Source organism: Coregonus clupeaformis, unplaced genomic scaffold, assembly GCF_020615455.1.
Source record: "Coregonus clupeaformis isolate EN_2021a unplaced genomic scaffold, ASM2061545v1 scaf1282, whole genome shotgun sequence".
In the NCBI taxonomy this organism is placed as follows: Eukaryota; Metazoa; Chordata; class Actinopteri; order Salmoniformes; family Salmonidae; genus Coregonus; species Coregonus clupeaformis.
In genome coordinates this window covers 10,478-36,823 of record NW_025534736.1, presented here as the reverse complement: position 1 = coordinate 36,823, position 26,346 = coordinate 10,478, and the positions used below count along the sequence as shown (strand labels likewise).

Below are 26,346 nucleotides of genomic sequence, written 5' to 3'. Positions count from 1 at the left end.
TCTAAAACGCTACAATTGTTCTCGACGCTCCTTGATCACACAACCTTTACATTGCTAGATGGTTGCAGTATACGACCACCCATAATCCCCAACCGACCTCCCTCCTATTGTTTCTGTCTTAACTAACCTACTGTCTTTAGTTAATTGATCACCCCCACTTGCTGGCCAACAGAGGGTTGGCCAGCAAGTGGCCAGTACATTTTCAGTACATTTGTCTTAAGCCATCCCTTTAAATACGGTGCACCTTTAATTAAAATGTTGTTGACATACTCAATAGAAAACATAGCGAACAGGTTCAGATCAATGAAAGAAAGCCATCTATGCATATTCATATCCGTTTCAGTACCAACTAGTACTGTAGATTTAAAAATACTATTATTTAGGCACATTTTAGGGTTAAGAAAGTATCATGAAACAGTTTTGTTTGGAGAGCCTTTACGCACAAAATACTGTATATTGATTAATAAAAAATACAATTCTTAAGTTCAAGGTCAGAATATGCATAGAGAGAAAAGTGCATAAAAAGGGAATTACGTTCCATTTCCGTGAACTCGGCCTATCTCATTGTTAATTACTAATTTTGTTAACTATTGAATATCTAAACATGGTCCATTTTATAAACCTTTGTAGTTACAGAACTATAAATGAGAACTAGTATTTTTCAGATTTTTTAAACAATGTAAATGCATAAAAAAAAAAAATCTTAATTCCAAACTTTATTTACATTTAAAGTGAATTTAAAACCTCAACTCACTTTACAGGAAAAACGATAAAATGCAGGAGATAAAACACAAGCAGGAAGCAATAAAATAGATTCATAAAGGGAAAAAAAATGTAGGAACATAAAACAAAGAATGATCTGAAAGAAATTATCTCAATTATGTATAGGCGAAAGAGCATATTGATGTATAGTGAATACATATATTGAAAGAAAATATTAATTATAACAATGATATACAACAGAAAGATACTTGGCATTCATCTACCTTGACTGCTCTGATTTAAACTTCTTGACCCCTTGACCATTTCATGAACCATGACCTTTTTAATGATACCAAGCAACAAGAATGTTGCCAAACATGAAAAAACCTCCCTATATTTCTGATGGCTCATACATCTCAAGTCAACTTTAGGTGAGTGTCCTGAATTCCCTACTTGTCATTTTTGTCTGCAAGATTCTCAGCTGCTACTGTACCTGTCATAGCAGCTCCAGCTGCTGTTAAAGGTGGAAATCCCAACAAAACTCCCACAACTGTAAGAGCTGCACCACCTATTTGTAATACAGAACTTCTCCAATCTTTGTTTGCTTCTCTCCTCTTCTCCTCCTGTATCTTCCTCTCCTCCTCCCATCTCTTCTTCTCATCCTCCTGTCTCTTCTTCTCATCCTCCTGTCTCTTCCTCTCCTCCTCCTGTCTCTTTCTCTCCTCCTCTTTTATCTTATTCTGAGTGTCTTCATATATCTTACTGGTGTAGTGATCTCCTCCATTCTTCACCACCATCTTCCCTATCTTGTCCAGCAGCTCTGTGACCTGAGTGCGGTCCTCACTCTCTCTATTGTTAAAGACATGAAACCTGTTCTCACAGACCTGGATGAGTTTCTGAAGCTCATCACTCTCTCTCAGGAATGTCATCACTGGTTTGCCGTCCAGTTGATCGGGCCCAGTGAACAGTAAGATTGTGAAGTGAGAAGCGTCTGCTCCAAAGTTCTTCTGGATCCAGCTCACAGTCTTCCTCTCCTCATCTGTGTATCTAGCCAGCCTAATCACCAGCAGGAACACATGGGGTCCTGGGACTGACTTCTTAATGCACTCATCTATTTCCCTCTTCATCTCCTGGTCAGACAGTGTTGTATCAAAGAGGCCTGGGGTGTCAATTACTGTTATTTTTGTTCCTTGAACATACACTTCACCTTCCTTACAGTGTTTGGTCACAGACTTGGGGGAGGCCTCTGCTTTAAACTCCTCTCTCCCCAGGATGGTGTTTGCTGTTGCACTCTTCCCTGCTCCAGTCTTCCCCACCAGAATGATCCTCAGGTCAGAGGGCAGTGGCACTATATGAAGTATAAAGAATAACAATGAAGAATAATTCAGAGTCGGGGTCAATTCCATTTCAATTCAGCCAATTCAGTTGTTGAATTTAACATTTCAATTCAGGGTTTGAAGTGTCCAATTCTTATTTTTTTATCCTTAAAAAGGAACTTAACCAAATCATTATCACCGTTAACACTATACAGTATTTTCATTCACCGGTGGCAAAACAAAACAATGTACTCTGATGGTAATTTTTTTATATATATATATACACACACACACACTATATATACAAAGGTATGTGGAGACCACTTCAAATTAGTGGATTTGGCTATTTCAGGCACACCCGTTGCTAACAGGTGTATAAAATCGAGCGCACCGCCATGCAATCTCCATAGACAAACACTGGCAGTAGAATGGCCTTACTGAAGAGCTCCGTGACTTTCAACTTGGCATCGTCATAGGATGCTGCATTTCCAACAAGACAGTTCCTCAAATTTCTGCCCTGCTAGAGCTGCCCTGGTCAACTGTAAGTGCTGTCATTGTGAAGGGGACGAATCTGTGTTTGGCAAATGCCAGGAGAACGCTACCTGCCCGAATGCATAGTGCCAACTGTAAAGTTTGGTGGAGGAGGAATAATGGTCTGGGGCTGTTTTTCATGGTTCGGGCTAGGCCCCTTAGTTCCAATGAAGGGAAATCTTAACTCTACAGCATACAATGACATTCTATGATCTGTCTTCCAACTTTGTGGCAACAGTTTGGGGAAGGCCCCTTCCTGTTTCAGCATTACAATGCCCCCCATACACAAAGCGGGTCCATACAGAAATGGTTTGTTGAGATCGGTGTGGAAGAACTTGACTGGCCTGCACAGAGCCCTGACCTCAACCCCATCGAACGTCTAATCGGCCAACATAAGTTCCCGATCTTACTAATGCTCTTGTGGCTGAGTGGAAGCAAGTCCCTGCAGCAATGTTTCAACATCTAGTGGAAAGCCTTCCCAGAAGAGTGGAGGCTGTTATAGCAGCAAAGGGGGGACCAACTCCATATTAACGCCCATGATTTTGGAATGAGATGTTTGACGAGCAGGTGTCCACATACCTTTGGTCATGTAGTGTATATATGTAATTATACATCAAATGTATTTCTGATTTTGTAATTTCTATAATGCACATTTGCCTGCTTAGATCTTTACTCTGACACAAATGGTTATTGGTAGCACTACGTTGAATGAAATAATAGTATGAAGAGGAGAGAGGAGGAAGTTTGGATTTGCAAAAGGACATAGTCTCTGCATGCAAGTGATTATATGTATTGAATGTTATGACTGCATGGGGCTGATCCAAGGCTCTGTCAGCATCAACAGCAAAGTACAGAGATGTGTAGCTATGGTAACAAGAATAAAAGGGTACAACACCAATAAAGTTTTTCCGCTTCATTTTTAGTTTTCTGTGGTTTAGTTGGTTCAGGCGGCAGGTAGCTTAGTGGTTAAGCGTGTTGAGCAAGTAACTGAAAGGTCACTGGTTTGAATCCCCAAGCTGGCAAGATGGAAAAATCTGCCGTTCTGCCCTTGTGCAAGGCAGTTAACCCCCAGCAATAACTGTTCCCCGGGCGCCATGGACGTTGATTAAGGCAGTACCCCACACCTCTGTGATTCAGAGAGGTTGGGTTAAATGCGGAAGACATTTTGGTTGTATATATTTAGTTGTGGAACTGACTAAGTACCCTTTCCCCTTCTTTTACATGCAGAAATCAACAATTGAGTTTTGTCTGCTGGGTCCATATTTTACCTGTTGTCTTGTCCTTATGTTCTGACTCAGCAGCGGACACTACAGAACCTGGGGATTTTCAAAAGAGGATTTAATCAGAATCACACACACACACGGTCAACATTGTACTATTTATTACTAGATATCTGAGCTGTTCAACCATGTCATTATTAATTTGAGCAAATATCACATATACACTCTGTATCCTGTGCACTTGACCAATAACATTTATTTGATTTGAAGTACATTTACATGTACCAGGAATTTTACCTGGTGAAATGATGCAGACAACAATAGACAGTATATATATATATATATACACACTACCGATCAAAAGTTTGGGGTCACTTAGAAATGTCCTTGTTTTCGAAAGAAAAGCAATTTTTTGGTCCATTAAAATAACATCAAATTGATCAGAAATACATTGGAGACATTGTTTAATGTTGTAAATGGCTATTGTAGCTGGAAACGGCTGATTTTTAATGGAATATCTACATAGGCGTACAGAGGACCATTATCAGCAACCATCAGTCCTGTGTTCCAATGGCACGTTGTGTTTGCTAATCAAAGTTTATCATTTTAAAAGGCTAATTGATCATTAGAAAACCCTTTTGCAATTATGTTAGCACAGCTGAAAACTGTTGTGCTGATTAAATAAGCAATAAAACTGGCCTTCTTGAGACTAGTTGAGTATCTGAAGCATCAGCAATTGTGGGTTCGATTATAGGCTCAAAATGGCCAGAAACTAAGCTTAGTGGTTAAACACATTGAGCAAGTAACTTAAAGGTCACTGGTTTGAATCCCCAAGCTGGCAAGATGGAAAAATCTGCCGTTCTGCCCTTGTGCAAGGCAGTTAACCCCCAGCAATAACTGTTCCCTGGGCGCCATGGACGTCGATTAAGGCAGTCCCCCACACCTCTGTGATTCAGAGAGGTTGGGTTAAATGCGGAAGACATTTTGGTTGAATATATTTAGTTGTGGAACTGACTAAGTACCCCTACCCCTTCTTTTACACGCAGAAATCAACAATTGAGTTTTGTCTGCTGGGTCCATATTTTACCTTTTGTCTTGTCCTTATGTTCTGACTCAGCAGCAAACACTACAGAACCTGGGGATTTTCAAAAGAGGATTTAATCAGAATCACACACACGGTCAACATTGCTGTACTATTTATTACTAGATATCTGAGCTGCTCAACCATGTCACTATTCATTTGAGCAAATATCACATATACACCCTGTATCATGAGCACTTGACCAATAACATTTATTTGATTTGAAGTACATTTATATGTACCAGGAATTTTACCTGGTGAAATGATGCAGACAACAATAGAGAGTGTATATATACTGTGGGGAGAACAAGTATTTGATACACTGCAGATTTTGCAGGTTTTCCTACTTACAAAGCATGTAGAGGTCTGTAATTTTTATCATAGGTACACTTCAACTGTGAGAGACGGAATCTAAAACAAAAATCCAGAAAATCACATTGTGTGATTTTTAAGTAATGAATTAGCATTTTCTTGCATGACATAAGTGTTTGATCACCTACCAACCAGTAAGAATTCCGGCTCTCACAGACCTGTTACTTTTTCTTTAAGAAGCCCTCCTGTTCTCCACTCATTACTTGTATTAACTGCACCTGTTTGAACTCGTTACCTGTATAAAAGACACCTGTCCACACACTCAATCAAACAGACTCCAACCTCTCCACAATGGCCAAGACCAGAGAGCTGTGTAAGGACATCAGGGATACAATTGTAGACCTGCACAAGGCTGGGATGGGCTACAGGACAATAGGCAAGCAGCTTGGTGAGAAGGCAACAACTGTTGGCGCAATTATTAGAAAATGGAAGTTCAAGATGACGGTCAATCACCCTCGGTCTGGGGCTCCATTCAAGATCTCACCTCGTGGGGCATCAATGATCATGAGGAAGGTGAGGGATCAGCCCAGAACTACACGGCAAGACCTGGTCAATGACCTGAAGAGAGCTGGGACCACAGTCTCAAAGAAAACCATTGGTAACACACTACGCCGTCATGGATTAAAATCCAGAAGCGCACGCAAGGTCCCCCTGCTCAAGCCAGCACATGTCCAGGCCCGTCTGAAGTTTACCAATGAACATCTGGATGATCCAGAGGAGGAATGGGAGAAGGTCATGTGGTCTGATGAGACAAAAATATAGCTTTTTGGTCTAAACTCCACTCGCCGTGTTTGGAGGAAGAAGAAGGATGAGTACAACCCCAAGAACACCGTCCCAACCATAAAGCATGGAGGTGGAAACATCATTCTTTGGGGATGCTTTTCTGCAAAGGGGACAGGACGACTGCACCGTATTGAGGGGAGGATGGATGGGGCCATGACCTGAACCCAATAAAAAATCTTTGGAGGGAGCTGAAAGTCTGTATTGCCCAGCGACAGCCCCGAAACCTGAAGGATCTGGAGAAGGTCTGTATGGAGGAGTGGGCCAAAATCCCTGCTGCAGTGTGTGCAAACCTGGTCAAGACCTACAGGAAACGTATGATCTCTGTAATTGCAAACAAAGGTTTCTGTACCAAATATAAAGTTCTGCTTTTCTGATGTATCAAATACTTATGTCATGCAATAAAATGCAAATTAATTACTTAAAAATCATACAATGTGATTTTCTGGATTTTGTTTTAGATTCCGTCTCTCACAGTTGAAGTGTTACAGACCTCTACATGCTTTGTAAGTAGGAAAACCTGCAAAATCGGCAGTGTATCAAATACTTGTTCTCCCCACTGTATGTATGTATGTATATATATATATATATATATATATATATATATATAGAGAGAGATATATAGATATGCTGCATATATTATAATAATTATATAAAAAAATATAAATAATTTACAGATATTCCACCAACAATATGTACACTATAGATACAGCAAGAACAGAACACATAATAAGAAATCAGATGTAACTTTGTTATAAATTAATACACTTTGAAACCAAGATAAAATTACATGGATGACATGAATGCAGTTAGTGAGTGAAAAAAGTATTTGATCCCCTGCTGATTTTGTACGTTTGCCCACTGACAAAGAAATGATCAGTCTATAATTTTAATGGTAGGTTTATTTGAACAGTGAGAGACAGAATAACAACCAAAAAATCCAGAAAAACACATGTCAAAAATGTATTAAATTGATTTGCATTTTAATGAGGGAAATAAGTATTTGACCCCCTCTCAATCAGAAAGATTTCTGGCACCCAGGTGTCTTTTATACAGGTAACGAGCTGAGATTAGGAGCACACTCTTAAAGGGAGTGCTCCTAATCTCAGTTTGTTACCTGTATAAAAGACACCTATCCACAGAAGCAATCAATCAATCAGATTCCAAACTCTCCACCATGGCAAAGACCAAAGAGCTCTCCAAAGATGTCAGGGACAAGATTGTAGACCTACACAAGGCTGGAATGGGCTACAAGACCATCGCCAAGCAGCTTGGTGAGAAGATGACAACAGTTGGTGCGATTATTCACAAATGGAAGAAACACAAAATAACTGTCAATCTCCCTCGGCCTGGGGCTCCATGCAATTTCTCACCTCATGGAGTTGCAATGATCATGAGAACTGTGAGGAATCAGCCCAGAACTACACGGGATGATCTTGTCAATGATCTCAAGGCAGCTGGGACCATAGTCACCAAGAAAACAATTGGTAGCATACTGTCGTGAGGTCCCCTGCTCAAGAAAGCACATATACAGGCCCGTCTGAAGTTACCGTCAAATCTTGGGTGAGAACCTCCTTCCCTCAGCCAGGGCATTGAAAATGGGTCGTGGATGGGTATTCCAGCATGACAATGACCCAAAACACACGGCCAAGGTAACAAAGGAGTGGCTCAAGAAGAAGCACATTAAGGTCCTGGAGTGGCCTAGCCAGTCTCCAGACCTTAATCCCATAGAATATCTGTGGAGGGAGCTGAAGGTTCAAGTTGCCAAACGTCAGCCTCGAGACCTTAATGACTTGGAGAAGATCTGCAAAGAGGAGTGGGACAAAATCCCTCCTGAGATGTGTGCAAACCTGGTGGCCAACTACAAGAATCGTCTGACCTCTGTGATTGCCAACAAGGGTTTTGCCACCAAGTACTAAGTCATGTTTTGCAGAGGGGTCAAATACTTATTTCCCTCATTAAAATGCTAATAAAGGTATAAAAAAATTTTGTTGCATTTTTCTGGATTTTTTTGTTGTTATTCTGTCTCTCACTGTTCAAATAAACCTACCATTCAAATTATAGACTGATCATGTCTTTGTCAGTAGGCAAACGTACAAAATCAGCAGGGGATCAAATACTTTTTTCCCCCACTGTAGTTTGGACAATTAATTCCACAGATACAAGATCGTCATGTTTTAGGGGTGAATCTTAACTTCCTCTTTTAAATAAATGTATCACTTAGTGTCCATTTGAAATCATTGCATAACTAAGAGAAGATCTGACCCAAGTGGACGTTAGGATTCACCCCCTCACACCAGAATCACATCATTGATCTATTGTCTTTGTTTTACTCTTGTAATTTTTCAAACATTCAAACAAAATGTCTCCTAACCTGCAAGTATCAGCAGGATCAGGAGCCATGGGTTTCCCCCTCCTCTTCTGTCTACTCCTCTTCCTCCTCTTAGAGGCACCTGGGAAACTGTTGAGCCAATAGTCAACAACAGTGTAAACGTCAGTGCAAAGGCATTTACAGATTTAAAATGTTATTTAGTTGGCTGTGGGTATGCCAAGTTGGGTATGCCAGTTGGCTGTGGGTATGGAACAGGCACGGGCTGTGCTGGACTGACAACGCGCACCACTGGCCTGGTGCGGGGAGCAGGAACGGGACGAACCGGGCTGACGACGCGCACCACTGGCCTGGTGCGGGGAGCAGGAACGGGCCGAACCGGGCTGACGACGCGCACCACTGTCCTGGTGCGGGGAGCAGGAACGGGCCGGACCGGTCTGGAGGCACGCACCACTGGCTTGGTGCGAGGGGCAGGAACAGGCCGGACCGGGCTGGCGACGCGCACCACTGGCTTGGTGCGAGGGGCAGGAACAGGCCGGACCGGGCTGGCGACGCGCACCACTGGCTTGGTGCGAGGAGCAGGAACAGGCAGGACCGGGCTGACGACGCACACCACAGGCTCGGTGCGAGAGACAGGAACAGGCCGGACCGTACTGGGGACACACGCCACTGGCCCTATGCGGGGATCAGGAACGGGCCGGACCGGACTGGCAACACACCCCAGTACCTCTCGCCGTGCCTCTACATTCTCCTTCCCCCTGGTGTCCAGTAACTCCCGTAACCTGGCGGCCTCCTCTGCCAACCCTCTGAACCACTCTATCCTGGCCTCCTGCTGCCCGGTCGTCCACGGCGTGAGCCCCCCCCAAAAAAAATTCTGGGCTTGTCTCTCCCCCGTGGACCAGGCCTCCATGGTTCTCGCCCAACTCTCACTCCACTGCTCCCAATTCCAACCTCTCTCCTCATCACGCTGCTTGACCCAGTCGTGGTGGTATCTTCTGTCACGATCGTCATCGGAAGAAACGGGCCAAGGCGCAGCGTGAGATGCGTACATATTTATTTAATGTACAAACCAACGAACAAAACAACAAACGATACGTGAAGTCCTACAGTACAAACACAAACCAAAAGGAACAAGATACCACACCAAACGAATGCCTAACGGCTACCTAAGTATGGCTCCCAATCAGAGACAACGAGCTACAGCCGTCTCTGATTGGGAGCCACCCTGGCCAACATAGAAATACAAAAAATTTCAACTAACACCCTGGCTCAACATACGAGAGTCCCCAGAGCCAGGGCGTGACAGTGAGATCTGACAGGTGTCGGCATGGTGACTATTATGATCAGTATTGTGATGTGTCATTGGTGGGGCAGAGAATCAAACTGAGAATCAACCCCCCCCCCTTCTCTTCCCTGATCAACATAATACATTTCTGTGAAACTGACATCTGTGCAGCAGAGATTCCACCTCCCATTAACCTTAGGTTACACGATCAGTGAATGTTCAGTTCATTACCTGCCTATTGTATAAACAGTTGGGGCCCATAATGACCTAGTTACATAGGTTGGGCCCATAAACGACAGAAAATATCTTGGCACAATAGATTCATACTTAAGTCAAACAGGAATAAATACTTTTGTTTCTCTAGTGAGCCAACACTGTTATGGATGTGGTACAACCAGACAGACAGCAGAAACAGACAGCAGAAACTCCTTACAACACTCCCAACATTCCATTTATTTGACAGGTGTATTTATGTAATTATGAACAGAGTAAACAGAGCTGTTACTTAATGCACAATATATTTATTTAGTTGCACTGGAATTGTAAATATTTAGAACATCAGAAATCATCATCACCATCCTTTGATAATGTTGCACCATTAAACAATTGTAATGTTCATTTTCCACTAGTATTTGAATTCAGGCACTGGCATAGCACACACCCAGCGGAGGTCAGGCCTCCCAGATAGTATATGAACATCATAAGCCATAAAATAAGTGTTTGGAATTACAGGAAATACAATTTAAAAGTGCACAATTTTATCTCAGCCTAATGGAAAAATGTGTAGAATAGCAGGAAATTAGGTCAGAGATTCAACCCTAGTCCGGCAGAGAAACTTTATCTTTATAGTTAAAAAAAATAATAATGAGGGGGGGTGGGATTTTGTTGCATTATTTGAGCTTAAAATGAACATTTAGGGGAATTTTATAACGGAAAATATTTGTTTGGGGAATTTTCTAAATCCTTTCAATATTATTAATTTCCATTTGGCTCTATGTGCCTGGAAATGCCCTTGACCAGAGTAAAGGATCCTAATTTCAAACTCTCCAAAAAAGTGTTTAAAATTCAAACAAATGGCAATACTGGAAAAGTATCTTATATCGTTTCTTGCAATAGCCCATCTGTGACTTTCAAAAATATTTCTCTGATTGGTGTCACCTCATTAGTTAGTATGTGTTACACCTGTGCTGGCTTGTCATGTCATTTGTCCAAAGGTGTTTCACCTGTGCTGGCCAGGTGATATTTCAGAGCGGCTGGCCCAGTACTTCAGGTGGCTTGAGAGATGTGGAGGGTTAACACCTTTTAATTGGCTGTCCCTATTTGATTTCTGAAAAACAAACCTTTATCTGAGCTTCCCTGTTTTGCTCCACTTTTTGGTTTGCTTCCTGTCTTTTAGTTTGGTGTGGGTTTTTATTTTGTTTGCCTCTTCTTGGGCAGATGTAGTGGGTCTCATGGAGGGTGTCTTTTAGGTCCCAGTTGTTGTTGCTAGTCAACTCAGTGGACTCCCCCATGAATGTCTTTCAGAACCCTTCCTAGATCCCCACCTGTTTCGTTTGGGTTGTTGTTAGTGTCTCTGTGTTAGTTCCCCCTTCTTTTTGAGCATCAATGTTTGGTTTCTTGCTGGGGAACATAACAACATGGCGGCTCGTCCAGGATTTTGTTTCCCATTATAGTCTCTCTAAGCACCTACTCTAAAGATATGTTGTGCCCAGATATTTGAGTGTTCAAAAGACACTTTTGTGGCAGTTTCTGTCACTGACATCCTCCCAGAGTGAATAGGAGGAATCATTTTTAAAGTTGCCTAAACACACAGGCTAATAAAGGATAAAGAGCCATGGGCTGTAAATTGGAAGCATTTATGGAAAACCCTACATGGGAGACTCTAGATAAATGTACGAAGGCAAATCTGCTCGTCATTGCAAAGCATTATGACATCAAAGTTATACATGCCGATCCAAAAGCAGTGGTCAAAGAGTTAGTCTATACTGTTTTGGTGGAGGAGAAAATCCTTCCGCGCAGGGAGGATGATTAACGTGGTCCTACGTGTGGTAGAGTACACCCCATAGCTTGTGCTTGGACATCATGTTGAGCTTGCTGAGAGAGGTTGTTGCAGGGCAACACCTTAAACACAAAAACAAACCAATTGGAGCACGTTAGCGATTTTTAAAACAGATTGCAATTATCCTTTTGTCACTCTTGATGGTTTGTTCTCCTACCTTCGTCTTCCATTCGGGTTACGAAATGCCAGAACCACGTTTCAAAGACTTATGCACATCATTCTACGTGGTCTGGAAAAAGCTGAGTCAAAGTTGGACGATGGGGTGGTATTTGGTACCACCTAGCCAGAACACCTTCAGAATATTAGTAGTCTTTTTTAGCGTTTTGCAGCTGCCAACTTGACAGTTAACCTGTCAAAGAGCAAAATTGCCCAAGCAACAGTGAAATATCTCGGGAAGGTGGTGGGTGGGGCAAGGGGAAGTCTGACCTTTTCTGTCAAAAGTGTAGGCCATCGATAACCTTTCAGTACCAACTTCTTGCCGATTCTTGGGAATGGCCGATTGCTACCATGCTTTTTGCAAGAACTTTGCCTAGGTTGTTGCGCCACTTACAGATTTGACCAGTCCGAAAGTTGTTTTCCTTTGGCACCCTACTGTCAGGAGGCTTTTGATAAGACAAAGACCCTTTTGGTCTCTGCACCAGTGTTAGCTGCTCTGGATTTCCGTCGTCCATTTGCTTTGTACACAGATGCCAGCGATGCAGGTGCTGTGCTCCTACAGAAAGACGATAACATGTTGACCACCCTGTGGGGTACTTTTCAAGGAAATATCGGAAACAACTCGACTATCGAGATGAAGACGCTCGTTTTGGTACTGGCTCGTCAGCCCTTCGAGGTTTATGTATCGGTCTTTAACCCCATGATGGTCTATACCAATCATAACCCTCTCGTTTTCCTGCAAAAGACAAGCTCCACGAATCGTCAACTCCTTTGCTGGAGTCTCATATTGCAGGAGTTTCCCCTTGAAATCAGACATGTCTGTGGTAAGGACAACTTGGTTGCTGATTGTCTTTCAAGGGTGGGCAGTCAATACGTTTTGTGTTTAGCCAGTGTGTAGCGCTGGCACATTTTATTTTTACTGCACGTTTTGCCGTATTTGTTTTGGTTGTGTTCGTTCCAAAGGGATGAGAGTTATAGAACTGTGATTTTACCTCTATTTCTCAAAATTATACAACAAAAAAAGAATAACAAAGTGGTTGTTTTGTATGAGAGACCGCCAGTGTTTATTGGTTGATATTGGAGAACGTGACGCATTTAAGCAATGACGCATGTTATGTCATGTTATGAAATGGAAGTTGTTTTCTGTTGGTTGTGAGTAAAATTGTTCAACAAAAATATAGGACATTTTGTTTTGTCTTAAGGGGGAAGATGTTACAGGCTTTGGTCCATTTATATTTTGGACGTTAGCACGTTGGGCGAACCAATTGGCATCAACCTTGTTAGTCAGTATGTGTTACACCTGTGCTTGCCAGGTGATATTTAAGAGCGTCTGGCCCAATGCTTCAGGTGGCTTGAGAGATGTGGAGGATTAACTCCTTTGGTTCCATATTTGATTTCTAAAAAACAATCCTTTATCTGATCATCCCCTTCTTTGTTTTACTCCACTTTGAGGTTTGCTTCCTGTCTTTTATTTTGGTGTGGGTTTTTCCTTTTGTTTGCCTCTTCTGGGGGCAAATGTAGTGGGTCTCATGGCAGGTGTCTTTTAGGTCCCAGTTGTTGTTGCTAGTCAACTCAGTGGACTCCCCCATGAATGTCTTTCAGAACCCTTCCTAGATCCCCACCTGTTTCGTTTGGGTTGTTGTTAGTGTCTCTGTGTTAGTTCCCCCTTCTTTTTAGCATCAATATTTGGTTTCTTGCTGGGGAATATAACGGCCATAAAGCAACTGAGGAAAAACTGAAATGATTCTGAGTATACCACTTGAACGAAGATGAACATTTACATTTTTGTCAATTCCGTAAAACATCCACTCCATCAGATTACAGATCTACTCTGTCCAAAGATGCATCGAATCTGTGAAACAAAACAGGAAATGTTAAAATTCCAATGCAAGCCATTGGGTTTGGTTCACATTTTATTGTATTATTGTGAGAAAGGAAGATAAATTCTAGAATAGTATATTTTGAGGCTTCTTCTCCAAAGTTCTCCTGGATCCACTTCACAGTGTTCCTCTCCTCCTCTGTGGACCTCGTCAGTCTGATGACCAGCAGGAACGTGTCCTGGCTTGTCTATACATCAATCTCACTCTTCTCGCCTTTTCAGCGAGCGTTTTGTCAAAGACACCAGGGGCCGGATTTCCCAAAAGGCTACGTTCATCGTTATAACGATGCTCCTACGAAAAGTTCTATCTCTGAGCTGGTTCCCAAAGCCATCGTTACTAAGGTTGCTCTTGAAAACACTCGTTATTGAACGACTGCCTCAGACCAGGCTACATAGACCGATATATTGGAATTATATTTAAGTTAATTTAATTCAGTTTTCTTTAGCTATTTGTACGCTAGGATACTTGTCTGTAATTTTTGCTTCAATATTTTCATGATGTGTAACATGTGCCAATGTTCTTGATTTAGTGCATTATAATAGGGTAAGCATTTGTTTAAGCCGTCTCAATATTTGTAGCCATGGGTGATAATATCTCTCTAGGAGCTGATCCGTCATCAGCGTTGTGTAATAATTATAATCTTAAAGTAAGATTGGAAAGGGAGAACGCTGATCCGAGAGCAGCGCTGCCTTTCTTTCGATCCTATCAGTATCAACAAGCCTCAACGACGCACTTAGTGAACGTTCTCTCTGGGTGATCTGTTTGGAGAAGGGGACTGTAAATACAAACAGATTGTTATAGATTATCTTTCCTTCTGCCCGCTGGAGACTAATGTGAAACCAGCCAACCAGTTGCTTTGGTATGAACACTATCAGCTAGTGTCTAGCAGATACATATGAACACTATCAGCTAGTGTCTAGCAGATACATATGAACACTATCAGCTAGTGTCTAGCAGATACATATGAACACTATCAGCTAGTGTCTAGCAGATACATATGAACACTATCAGCTAGTGTCTAGCAGATACATATGAACACTATCAGCTAGTGTCTAGCAGATACATATGAACACTATCAGCTAGTGTCTCCAAGTTTCATCACTGCAAGTTAAAAGGCCATACAATTAATATGATGCTTAAGGTCACAGCCTTCCATACTTCACTGTGGGAAAGGGGCCCTTCACAGCATTCCATACTTCACTGTGGGAAAGGGGCCCTTCACAGCCTTCCATACTTCACTGTGTGAAAGGGGCCCTTCACAGCATTCCATACTTCACTGTGTGAAAGGGGCCCTTCACAGCATTCCATACTTCACTGTGGGAAAGGGGCCCTTCACAGCCTTCCATACTTCACTGTGTGAAAGGGGCCCTTCACAGCATTCCATACTTCACTGTGTGAAAGGGGCCCTTCACAGCATTCCATACTTCACTGTGTGAAAGGGGCCCTTCACAGCATTCCATTCTTCACTATGGGAAAGGGGCCCTTGTTGGTAGCCTATAATTTTCAGTTTGCTTCCATGACTGGTTTTACATTCGTCTCCAGCAAACAGAAGGAAAAATAATCTAAAACAATCTGTTTACAATCCCCTTCTCCAAACAGATTACACCCTACTCATTTACCTAGCTTACATTTTAAATATTTTCTTTACATTTTAGTCATTTAGCAGACGCTCTTTCCAGAGCGACTTACAGTAGTGAGTGCATACATTTTCTTACTTCTTATTAGCTATTATCAATAGTTCTTATCAATGTATACATTACACTGCATAGATAATATAGATAATACTGATAATATCTCCATGCACTAGTGTTATTTATATCGGAAAAAAGCAAGTCAATGTTTTTCTGATTGGAACCGACAGGTTCGCTCAACCTTATTCATGGTTTCCTCTCGCCTAAAGGTGGTGGAATTATTAGGAGATGAAGTCAAATTCAGAATACAGCACATCTGTAGACACACCTCCAATCATGTGATCTCCACCTTGAACCAATACCAGGGGCAAACTGAACGAAATGGGGAGGGACCTACCTGGATTTGTCCAATATAAACTATTTTTTTGTTGCAAAACGGCTGGCACATGCGTTAACTCATACTTAAATTTAAGGTCAGAATGCGGGTAGAGAGAAAAGTGCATAGCAGGGGAAGGAAGTTCCATTTACGCACGCATAACTCAGGTCTGAATTTCCCCCATGAGTTAGTTAAAATAATGAACAAACACTTTGAAACATGATAGAAACTATAATGTTGATGTCATTGATGGTCAGTATTTGCACCCATAGCTCTGTTTATTCATTTGTGATGGTTACATTTCTCCAGGCCCATTCCTCAGCTGTTTACCAAAAATGTGGCAGAGAAAATGCTTTGTTATCATTGGAATCCCAGATTACACCTTGCCAATGCCTACAATATCATGAGAAAATAACTTAAAATAATGATTTCCTTCAGTTATATTTGCCTTAAACATCATGCAGATAGTAAATTAGATGTCATATACAGTAAAAACAACAAAGTAGGACTGATGACTAAAACTACATGATAAGGGTAAAACTCATTTGGCCCTGAATATGATTATAGTCTTCAGTGTGTGTTCAAATAAATCAGCAATATGGTAGAAATCATCCTGAAATAACACTGGTGGATACAAAGTTTGAAGGAGATTTGGGACTGGTTCAAAGATCATGTAATCCCATCAACATACAGCAGGAGGAACCATTCAACTCTTAGAACTGAACAAGCTTCATCACTACTGATAACAGGCTATTGGAAATCCAAGGGAAAGTAATACATCATTTACTTTCAACATCATCTGTCATTACTGTAAAATGCAATTAGATTTTATACAGTCAGTTCTAATACTTTAATGGAGGCCTCTTTCCAGGTACGTAGACTAGCGGTTAAGAATGTTGGGCCAATAACCGAGAGCTCGCTGGTTGGAATCCCCGAGCCGACTAGGTGAAAAATCTGTCGATATGCCCTTGAGCAAGGCAGTTAACCCTAATTGCTCCTGTGGTTTGCTCTGGATAAAATTACTTAAAAGTAAGAACAGCTGAAGAGCTACACATAAATCTAGGCTACACATTTGTGTTAATATGAGAGCAGGGTTTACTGATTCCATGACAGATATGAGAGCAGGGTTTACTGATTCCATGACAGATATGAGAACAGGGTTTACTGATTCCATGACAGATATGAGAGCAGGGTTTACTGATTCCATGACAGATATGAGAGCAGGGTTTACTGATTCCATGACAGATATGAGAGCAGGGTTTACTGATTCCATGACAGATATGAGAGCAGGGTTTACTGATTCCATGACAGATATGAGAGCAGGGTTTACTGATTCCATGACAGATATGAGTGCAGGGTTTACTTTTTCCATGACAGATATGAGAGCAGGGTTTACTGATTCAATGACAGATTGAGATCAGGGTTTACTGATTCCATGACAGATTGAGTCCCTGCTCCACGCACCAAGCCTACGGTGTGCGTCGACAGCCCAGCCCGGCCTGTCCCTGCTCCACGCACAAAGCCTACGGTGTGCGTCGCCAGCCCAGTCCGGCCAGTCCCTGCTCCACGCACCAAGCCTACGGTGTGCGTCAGCCCGGTCCGGCCTGTCCCTGCTCCACGCACCAAGCCTACGGTGTCGCCGACAGCCCAGCCCGGCCTGTCCCTGCTCCACGCACCAAGCCTACGGTGTGCGTCGCCAGCCCGGTCCGGCCTGTCCCTGCACCAAGTATACGGTGCGCGTCGCCAGCCCGGCCTGTTCCTGCCACTCGCACTAAGCCTACGGTGCGCGCCGCCAGCCCGGCCCGGCCTGTTCCTGCCACTCGCACTAAGTATACGGTGCGCGTCGCCAGCCGGCCCGGCCTGTTCCTGCCACTCGCACCAAGTATACGGTCGCGCGTGTGCCCGGCCGCCTGTTCCTGCCACTCGCACCAAGTCTACGGTGCAGATCGCCAGCCCGCCCGGCCTGTTCCTGCCACTCGCACCAAGTATACGGTGCGCGTCGCCAGCCCGGCCCGGCCTGTTCCTGCCACTCGCACCAAGTATACGGTGTGCGGGTCGCCAGCCCGGCCCGGCCTGTTCCTGCCACTGCACCAAGTCTCACGGTAAGTGCGTCACACCAGCCTGCCCGGCCTGTTCTGCCACTCGCACCAAGTATACGGTGCGCGTCGCCCAGCCGCCCGCCTTTTTCCTGCCACTCGCACCAAGTATACGGTGCGCAGCCGCCAGCCCGGCCCGAGCCTGTTCCTGCCATCGCACCAAGTCTACGGTGCGTGCGCCAGCCCGGCCCGGCTGTTCCTGCCACTCGCACCAAGTATACGGTGCGCGCGCGCCAGCCCCGGCCCGGCCTGTTTCTGCCACCTGCACTGAGTATCGGTGCGCTGTCGCCAGCCCGGCCCGGCCCGGCCTGTTCCTGTCACTCGCACCAAGTCTACGGTGCGATCGCCAGCCCGGCCCGGCCTGTTCCTGCCACTCGCACCGAGTATACGGTGCGCGTCGCCACCCGGCCCGGCCTGTTCCTGCCACTCGCACCAAGTATACGGTGCGTCGCCAGCCCGGCCCGGCCTGTTCCTGCCATCGCACCAAGTATACGGTGCGCTGCCGCAGCCCGGCCCGGCCTGTTCCTGCCACTCGCACTAAGGCAGGGGTGCGAGACGTCAGCCTGGTAAGGCCCGCCCTCCTCCACGCACCAAGCCAAGGTGCGAGTCGTCAGCCTGGTAAGACCCGCTCCTCCTCCACGCACTAAGCCAGGGGTGCGAGTCGGTCAGCCTGGTAAGGCCCGTTCCTCCTCCACGCACAAGCCAGGGGTGCGGTCGTCAGTCTGGTAAGGCCGTTCCTCCTCCACGCACCAAGCCAGGGGGTGCGCGTCGTCAGTCCAGCACAACCCGTGCCTGGGTCACCGGTGTGGTAAGGTCCACTATGGAGCTGAAGCTAACCGCTCCTGCTAAGTCCAGTTCAGCCCAGCCAGCGGGGCCAGACTGGACCAGGGGCGCTATGGGGTGTATTGAGGGTGGTGGTCAAGGCCGGAGCCAGAACCGCCGCCGAGGAGGTATGCCCGCCCAGCCCTCCCTGTTTGTTCGAAGTTGAGGCACGGTCGCAGTCCGCGCCTTTAGGGGGTAGCTGTCACACCCTGGCTCTGGGACTCTATATGTTGAGCCAGGGTGTGTTCATTCTATGTGTTTATTTCTATGTTGGTAATTCTGTTGGGTTTATTTCTATGTTGGCTAGAGTGACTCCCAATCAGAGGCAACGAGTGTCAGCTGTCGTTGGTTGTCTCTGATTGGGAGCCATATTTAAACGGTTTTCCCTTTGTGTTTGTGGGTTCTTGTTCCGTGTTGGTCATTGTTACCGTGGACTTCACGAGTCGTTTCTTGTTTTGTTTATTGTTGTCTATTATCACTAAAGATAATAAAGTTTAAACATGTTCGTTCACAACGCTGCGCCTTGGTCTATTCCCTACGACGATCGTGACAATGATTAAGAACCAAAGTTTAATAATTGCATCAAGAAACATGATCCATTACCAAAGTCCTTCCCTCTATACACATTAGAATAGTTTTATCCTCCCAATGTCTTTATAAAAAGTAGATTAATAGCCTACACATGGTGCCTCCCAGAGAGTCAGGGGCTCCACCAGTTCCTGACCAGTCCTGTTGTAAACCATATCACCGCCCCCGTCAACCCTCCCATGACAACACCCCCAAAACCACCTGTCAGGACCCCCATCAACAACCCCATCACTATGGCGACAAAGACATTCACTGCCTGTCCTCCACTGGAATCTGTAGCCTCCCTCTCCTCCACCTCATTGGACCACACTGCCAAGAGAAAGACACACCCCTCTTTACCCACAGGGGAAAACAGTCACCATCGTTGAATACATCTATGTTCTTTGAGGGAAATGTATACCTCATGAATACTATATTGTACTATACTGTATTTTACTTTATTATTACTATCAACTATTGTGAATAAGTATAATTAAGTAAAAAGCACAGACCATTTCATCAACATATTTTACAAATCACCGCAAGATGCTTTCAGAAAAATACATTTCTCATCTATGGAGAAAGATGAAGTAGCCCCTAGACATTGATCTGAGGTCAGTTGTTGTTTTAGTCTTATAAAATAGGGCTTGGCAAGATTGGAAAGATGCAATCAAGGTGCAGAAATGTCCAAATAGCCTTTCAAAGAGTAAGGTGGAACTGCAGTAGCTATGCCTTTAATAATAATAAGGTCCTAATGGTTGTCCTAGGATCAGATTACCCTGAATAAATATTAACCAAACCCTTAAAGGGTCAGGTGGAATTACAGTATCACTTTAATACAGGTCCTAATGGTTGTCCTACATTTTTTTATTTTAGCAGATGCTCTTATCCAGAGCGACTTATAGGAGCAATTAGGAGTAAGTGCCTTGCTCAATGGCACATTGACAGATATTTCACCTAGTCGGCTCAGGGATTCAAACCAGCAAGCTTTTGGTCACTGGCCCAACGCTCTTAACCGCTATGATACCTGCCATCCTAGGATCAGATTACCCAGACTAAATACTAACTGTTATGATGAGTTTCTAGGGTATCAAGTAATTCATGATGCAAGAAGATATTTAACACTTAGCTGTGGAGTTAAATATTTAATAGGTACCATGGTTCATTATAACAAAAGGACAGTGCTTTGCCTCTTGCCATTCTGAACTAACTAGACAAAGAAACCCTCTCATTTATATACCCTCTGTTACACGTTTCTTCAACCACATCTGGTAACCATCAGTGGGCACTCCCTTCTCTGATGTTATTCCCTTGTACCCCAAGTCAGTATATCATATCCATCAATCATTCTAAGATAAACATCAGTAATCTCCCTTGACAGAATGGAATCCAAGTCACTTTCTACTAAATTCAACCTGGTTCCCACCACAATATGAAAACATCATAACACTAAACAAACCATTAAAGAGCTAAATCATATTTTACAGTATATAGGGGACAATATAGAATTGAGTATGTTGGTTTATGTTGAGTCACTCACCCACTGTAGGTCTCTGAAACACAGGAGAACTCTGTGCAGCTCGTCAGCAGTTGGCTCTGGACTCCATCTCCCATGATCCTTTGCTGATACTCTTCTGGCTCCTCCCTAGTGGGACCAGCTGATGAGGTTGGAAATGTAGTCATTGGACTTTTTTTCTGTTATGTAACATTCTCCACATTGGAGTCTGGCCTGAGCAAAGCACTGGTGCATAGACACACCATCTACAAATCACTGTCAATTCCAAACAATTACCAATTATTGTGAGCTGTTTCTATCATAAGACACAGAACTACTGCATATTCAACCAAGAGGAAAGAGACAGCAGCATCTCTCTGACACATCTAAAGGAACACTTTTTCAAGAAGAACATGTGTGTCCTGTGTTCTATTAAGGTTTTTGTTATGGGTGGAAGATGGCACAATGATGCCATCTGTTGGTAAATGTTAATTACTGCAACTCCAGTGTTTTACCGGTGTACTTGAGATACCCGGATGTATTGCAATATACTGAACAAGACTGGTTACTCGCATCAATGCCTCTGTCTCGTCATTTAACATTCAAACATGGTGTCAGAGTCGGATAACTAACCATGCTTTCCGCAAATTAGAGTCACCTGTTCTGGTAAAAAAAAAAAAAAGAAGCTTAGTTGAGTAAAACTTCGCCGGAATTGTCCTTAGCTAGATTGAGTTTGCTAGTTAGCTTCAGTGTTGTTAGCACCATTTAGACATGGCAGCGAACATTCCCCCTCCCGCTGTTATGAAGCTCAGCGGAGATTGGAACACAAACTGGGATACGTTTAGAGGTGAATGGGAGGACTATGCACTAGCAACGGGACTTCGGGAAAAGGACGATGAGGTAGTGGCTGCCACTTTGAGGACTATAATGGGAGCTGAATGCCGACACGTATACAAACACAACCTGAACCTAACAGCAGCTCAGCTAGGTAATGCTACAGCTATTCTTGATGCTCTGAACTTACTTTAAGCCAGCAAAGAACGTTATCTCACGAGCGTTATGTTTTCGGTTGTTGCAAACAGGAGGACGGGGATCAATGACAGCTTTGTCACTAGGCTAAGGGGAAAAGGCAGCTACATGTGACTATGGTGCTTTAAGAGATGAACTGATCAGAGATAAGATAGTGCTTGGCATAACTGATGAGGGCACCCGCATATGTTTGCTGAGAGAACGTGACCTGACACTGGTCTTGGCAGTGGAGACATGCTATGCAGCAGAGCTTACTGATATACGGATAAGGTCCATGGAGCTAGAAAGGCAACATATGGACAATGTCAATGCTACATTCAGGCAGCCAGTAAAGAAATTCCCTTTTGCCACAGCTAATGCTAATACTACAGCCAACTCTGCAGTAGGCAACCCCAATGCATGCCGATATTGTGGCATTTCTCATGGACGAGGAAAATAACACTGCCCAGCCTATGGAAAAATATGCAAATCCTGTGGTACAGCTAATCACTTCGCAAGGGCCTGCATGAAAAGCAAGAGAAAGGAGGGTAAAGTGCACTCCATTGAAATAAACACAGATGAAGGGAACAACAGCACAGAGGATGTACAGTGGGGCAAAAAAGTATTTAGTCAGCCACCAATTGTGCAAGTTCTCCCACTTAAAAAGATGAGAGAGGCCTGTAATTTTCATCATAGGTACACGTCAACTATGACAGACAAATTGAGAAAAAATCCAGAAAATCCCATTGTAGGATTTTTAATGAATTTTTAGCAAATTATGGTGGAAAATAAGTATTTGGTCACCTACAAACAAGCAAGATTTCTGGCTCTCACAGACCTGTAACTTCTTCTTTAAGAGGCTCCTCTGTCCTCCACTCGTTACCTGTATTAATGGCACCTGTTTGAACTTGTTATCAGTATAAAAGACACCTGTCCACAACCTCAAACAGTCACACTCCAAACTTCACAATGGCCAAGACCAAAGAGCTTTCAAAGGACACACCAAAAACAAAATTGTAGACCTGCACCAGGCTGGAAAGACTGAATCTGCAACAGGTAAGCAGCTTGGTTTGAAGAAATCAACTGTGGGAGCAATTATTAGGAAATGGAAGACATACAAGACCACTGATAACTCCTCGATCTGGGGCTCCACCGAGGATCTCACCCCGTGGGATCAAAATGATCACAAAGAACGGTGAGCAAAAATCCCAGAACCACAGGGGACCTAGTGAATGACCTGCTGAGAGACTGGGACCAAAGTAACAAAGCCAACCATCAGTAACACACTACGCCGCCAGGGACTCAAATCCTGTAGTGCGAGACGTGTCCCCCTGCTTAAGCCAGTACATGTCCAGGCCCGTCTGAAGTGCATTTGGATGATCCAGAAGAGGATTGGGAGAATGTCATATGGTCAGATGAAACCAAAATATAACTTTTTTGGTAAAAACTCAACTCGTCATGTTTGGAGGACAAAGAATGCTGAGTTGCATCCAAAGAACACCATATCTACTGTGAAGCATGGGGTTGGAAACATCATGCTTTGGGTCTGTTTTTCTGCAAAGGGACCAGGGACGACTGATCCGTGTAAAGGAAAGAATGAATGGGGCCATGTATCGGAGATTTTGAGTGAAACCCTCCTTCCATCAGCAAGGGCATTGAAGATGAAACGTGGCTGGGTCTTTCAGCATGACAATGATCCCAAACACACCGCCCGGGCAACGAAGGAGTGGCTTCGTAAGAAGCATTTCAAGGTCCTGGAGTGGCCTAGCCAGTCTCCAGATCTCAACCCCATAGAAAATCTTTGGAGGGGAGTTGAAAGTCTGTGTTGCCCAGCGACAGCCCCAAAACATCACTGCTCTAGAGGAGATCTCGCATGGAGGAATGGGCCAAAATACCAGCAACAGTGTGTGAAAACCTTGTGAAGACTTACAGAAAACGTTTGACCTGTGTCATTGCCAACAAAGGGTATATAACAAAGTATTGAGAAACTTTTGTTATTGACCAAATACTTATTTTCCACCATCATATGCCAATAAATTCATTAAAAATCCTACAATGTGATTTTCTGGAATTTTTTTTTTAATTTTGTCTGTCATAGTTGACGTGTACCTATGATGAAAATGACAGGCCTCTCTCATCTTTTTAAGTGGGAGAACTTGCACAATTGGTGGCTGACTAAATACTTTTTTTCCCCACTGTATATGCTAGCGAGTGCATAGGGGCAGTAAGGGCAAAAGGAAAAAAATGGTTTGTCACTCTGCTACTTAATAATAAACCACAGCAATGCCAGCTAGATTCAGGGGCCACATGTAACGTTATGAGCCTTAAAGATAAAAGGAGGCTCGCGCCCAGAGACAAACTCACACAGAGTAGCACCAAGCTGAAACTGTATTCAGGCCAGTTCATGACCTCTTTAGGCCTGTTTGTGACAGAGTGTGTTTTACGTGGCCAGAAACACACTCTTGAGTTTGAAATAGTTGAGGCTAGTCAACAGCCATTACTGTCAGGTTCTACATGCGAGCGCCTTGGGCTTATTAACTTCACCATCCTAGCTGATCTTAACATTATAGACAAAGTCCATGGCTGGGCCCCTGAGCAAGGAGATACTCCTAAGCAAGTACCATGATGTCTTCAACGCACCGGTTGAGTCAGTTCCCGGCGAAGTCCACTTTGAGTTGGACGCAGCAATCCAGCCTGTCCAGTGTGCACCCCGCAATGTACCAGTGGCCATGAAAGCAGCTACGAAGGCTCAGCTTGACAAATACGAAGCAGATGGCCACATCATATCCGTCACCGAGCCTACAGACTGGATAAGTAATATGGTTATCGTCAAGAAACCAGACAAGCTACGGATATGCATTGATCCTAAACACCTCAACCGGGCTCTGAGACATTCACATTACATTATGCCCACGTTGGAGGATGTTCTTTACAAGCTCCCAAAGGCCAGAGTCTTCACGCTCGTGGACGCCAGAGATGCCTTCCTGCAGTGCAAGCTAGACGAGCCCAGCAGCTACATGACCACCTTTTGGACACCCTGGGGCAGGAAGAGGTGGTTGAAGCTCCCTTTTGGTGTCTCCGTGGCTCCAGAGGTGTATCAGCGGAAACAGCACGAGCTATTGATGAGACTCAGTGGCGTGGAACACATAGCAGATGACATCCTCGTAGTGGGCTGTAGGGACAGTGATGAGGAGGCAGAATGTGACCATGACGCCAAGCTGCTGGCCCTGATGGTCAGATGCAGACAGGTCAAGCTAAGGCTAAGCATAAAAAAGCTTCAGTTTAAAGTGCCAGAGGTTCGCTTTCATAGGCACATCTTGTCCTCCACCGGATTGAAGGCGGATCCAGAAAAAGTGAAGGCTGTCTTGGATATGCCCCACCCATCTGACGTGAAGGCAGTGCAGCGCTTTGTCGGATTTGTCACCTACCTGGCCAAGTTCCTACCGCGTCTCTCTGAAGTGTGAACCACTAAGGAGGCTCATGGACAAGGACACCATCTGGCATTGGCTCCCAAAACATGACACAGCGGTGAGGGAAATAAAACAACTGGTCACCCAGACACCTGTACTGCGATACTACGATGTGTCAAAACCTGTCATGATTCAGAGTGACTCAAGCCAGTATGGACTGGGCTGTTGCCTCATGCAGGAGGGCCAGGCTGTGGCATTCGCCTCTGGGCACTCCACTCCAACAGAGCAGAACTATGCCCAGATAGAGAAGGAGTGCCTCAGCATTGTGTTTGCATGCCAACGCTTCCACCACTACCTGTACGGGCGTGACAATATTACCGCAGAGACAGATCACAAGCCCCTTATTGCTACATTCAGAGCCTCTCTCCTGTATGCCCCGAAACGACTGCAGAGCATGCTACTGGCCCTACAAACTACAACCTCAAGGTGGTGTATAAGCTAGGCCAGAGATGCTATGTGAGTGACACGCTCAGCAGGGCTACTGCATCAGGCACTCACACACGCTCCATGCATGAACAACACGCAGTGTGCAGCTTACAAACAGAGCAAGTGGATGCTGAACACATCAACCAGGCTGACTACCTCAATGTTACGGACCAGCGCCTTATACAAATCAGACAGCACACAGACAGGGACGAGCAACTCCAGGCATTGAGGTCTGCTGATTCTGATGGGCTGGCCCGACTGCAAGGAAGAAACTGCTTTAGCCACCAGAGAATATTGGCCAGTCAAAGAAGAGCTCAGTGTTCAAAACTGAGTAATATTCAAGGGTCAGAGAGTCGTTATCTCTCGGTCTCTGCGCTCTGAGATGTTGGCACGCGTGCACTCAAGTCACATAGGAGGTGAGGCCTGTTACAGACAAGCACGTGACACACTGTATTGGCCAGGAATGCAGAGTGAAATCAAAAGACTGTGTCAGTAAATGCACAATCTGCAATGAATATGCCATTGAGCAACAGAGAGACGATGATGTCCCACGAAGCTACCAATGCGCCCCTGGCAGATAGTAAGTCTAGATCTCTTCCAGCACAGTGGCAAAGACTTTCTGCTGGTAGTTGATCATTACTCAGACTTCTGGGAGATTGACCCCCTCCCCGACCTCTCAGCAGAGAAAACGATCAAACGCTGCAAGGCTCAGTTTGCCCGCTATGGCCAGCCAGATTGGGTAAT

At 44.3% G+C, this 26,346-nt stretch overlaps 1 protein-coding gene across 1 annotated transcript; it reads right to left on the bottom strand.

Moving 5' to 3' along the window:
• Positions 1 to 745: 745 nt before the first annotated feature.
• Positions 746 to 11,845, bottom strand: LOC123486582 (GTPase IMAP family member 7-like). Its single transcript, XM_045217946.1, has 3 exons — positions 11,833 to 11,845; positions 1,466 to 2,050; positions 746 to 753 (listed from the first exon to the last, which is right to left on the bottom strand). Exons 1-3 carry the CDS (start codon positions 11,843 to 11,845, stop codon positions 746 to 748), a joined length of 606 nt encoding a protein of 201 aa, XP_045073881.1.
• Positions 11,846 to 26,346: the final 14,501 nt, after the last annotated feature.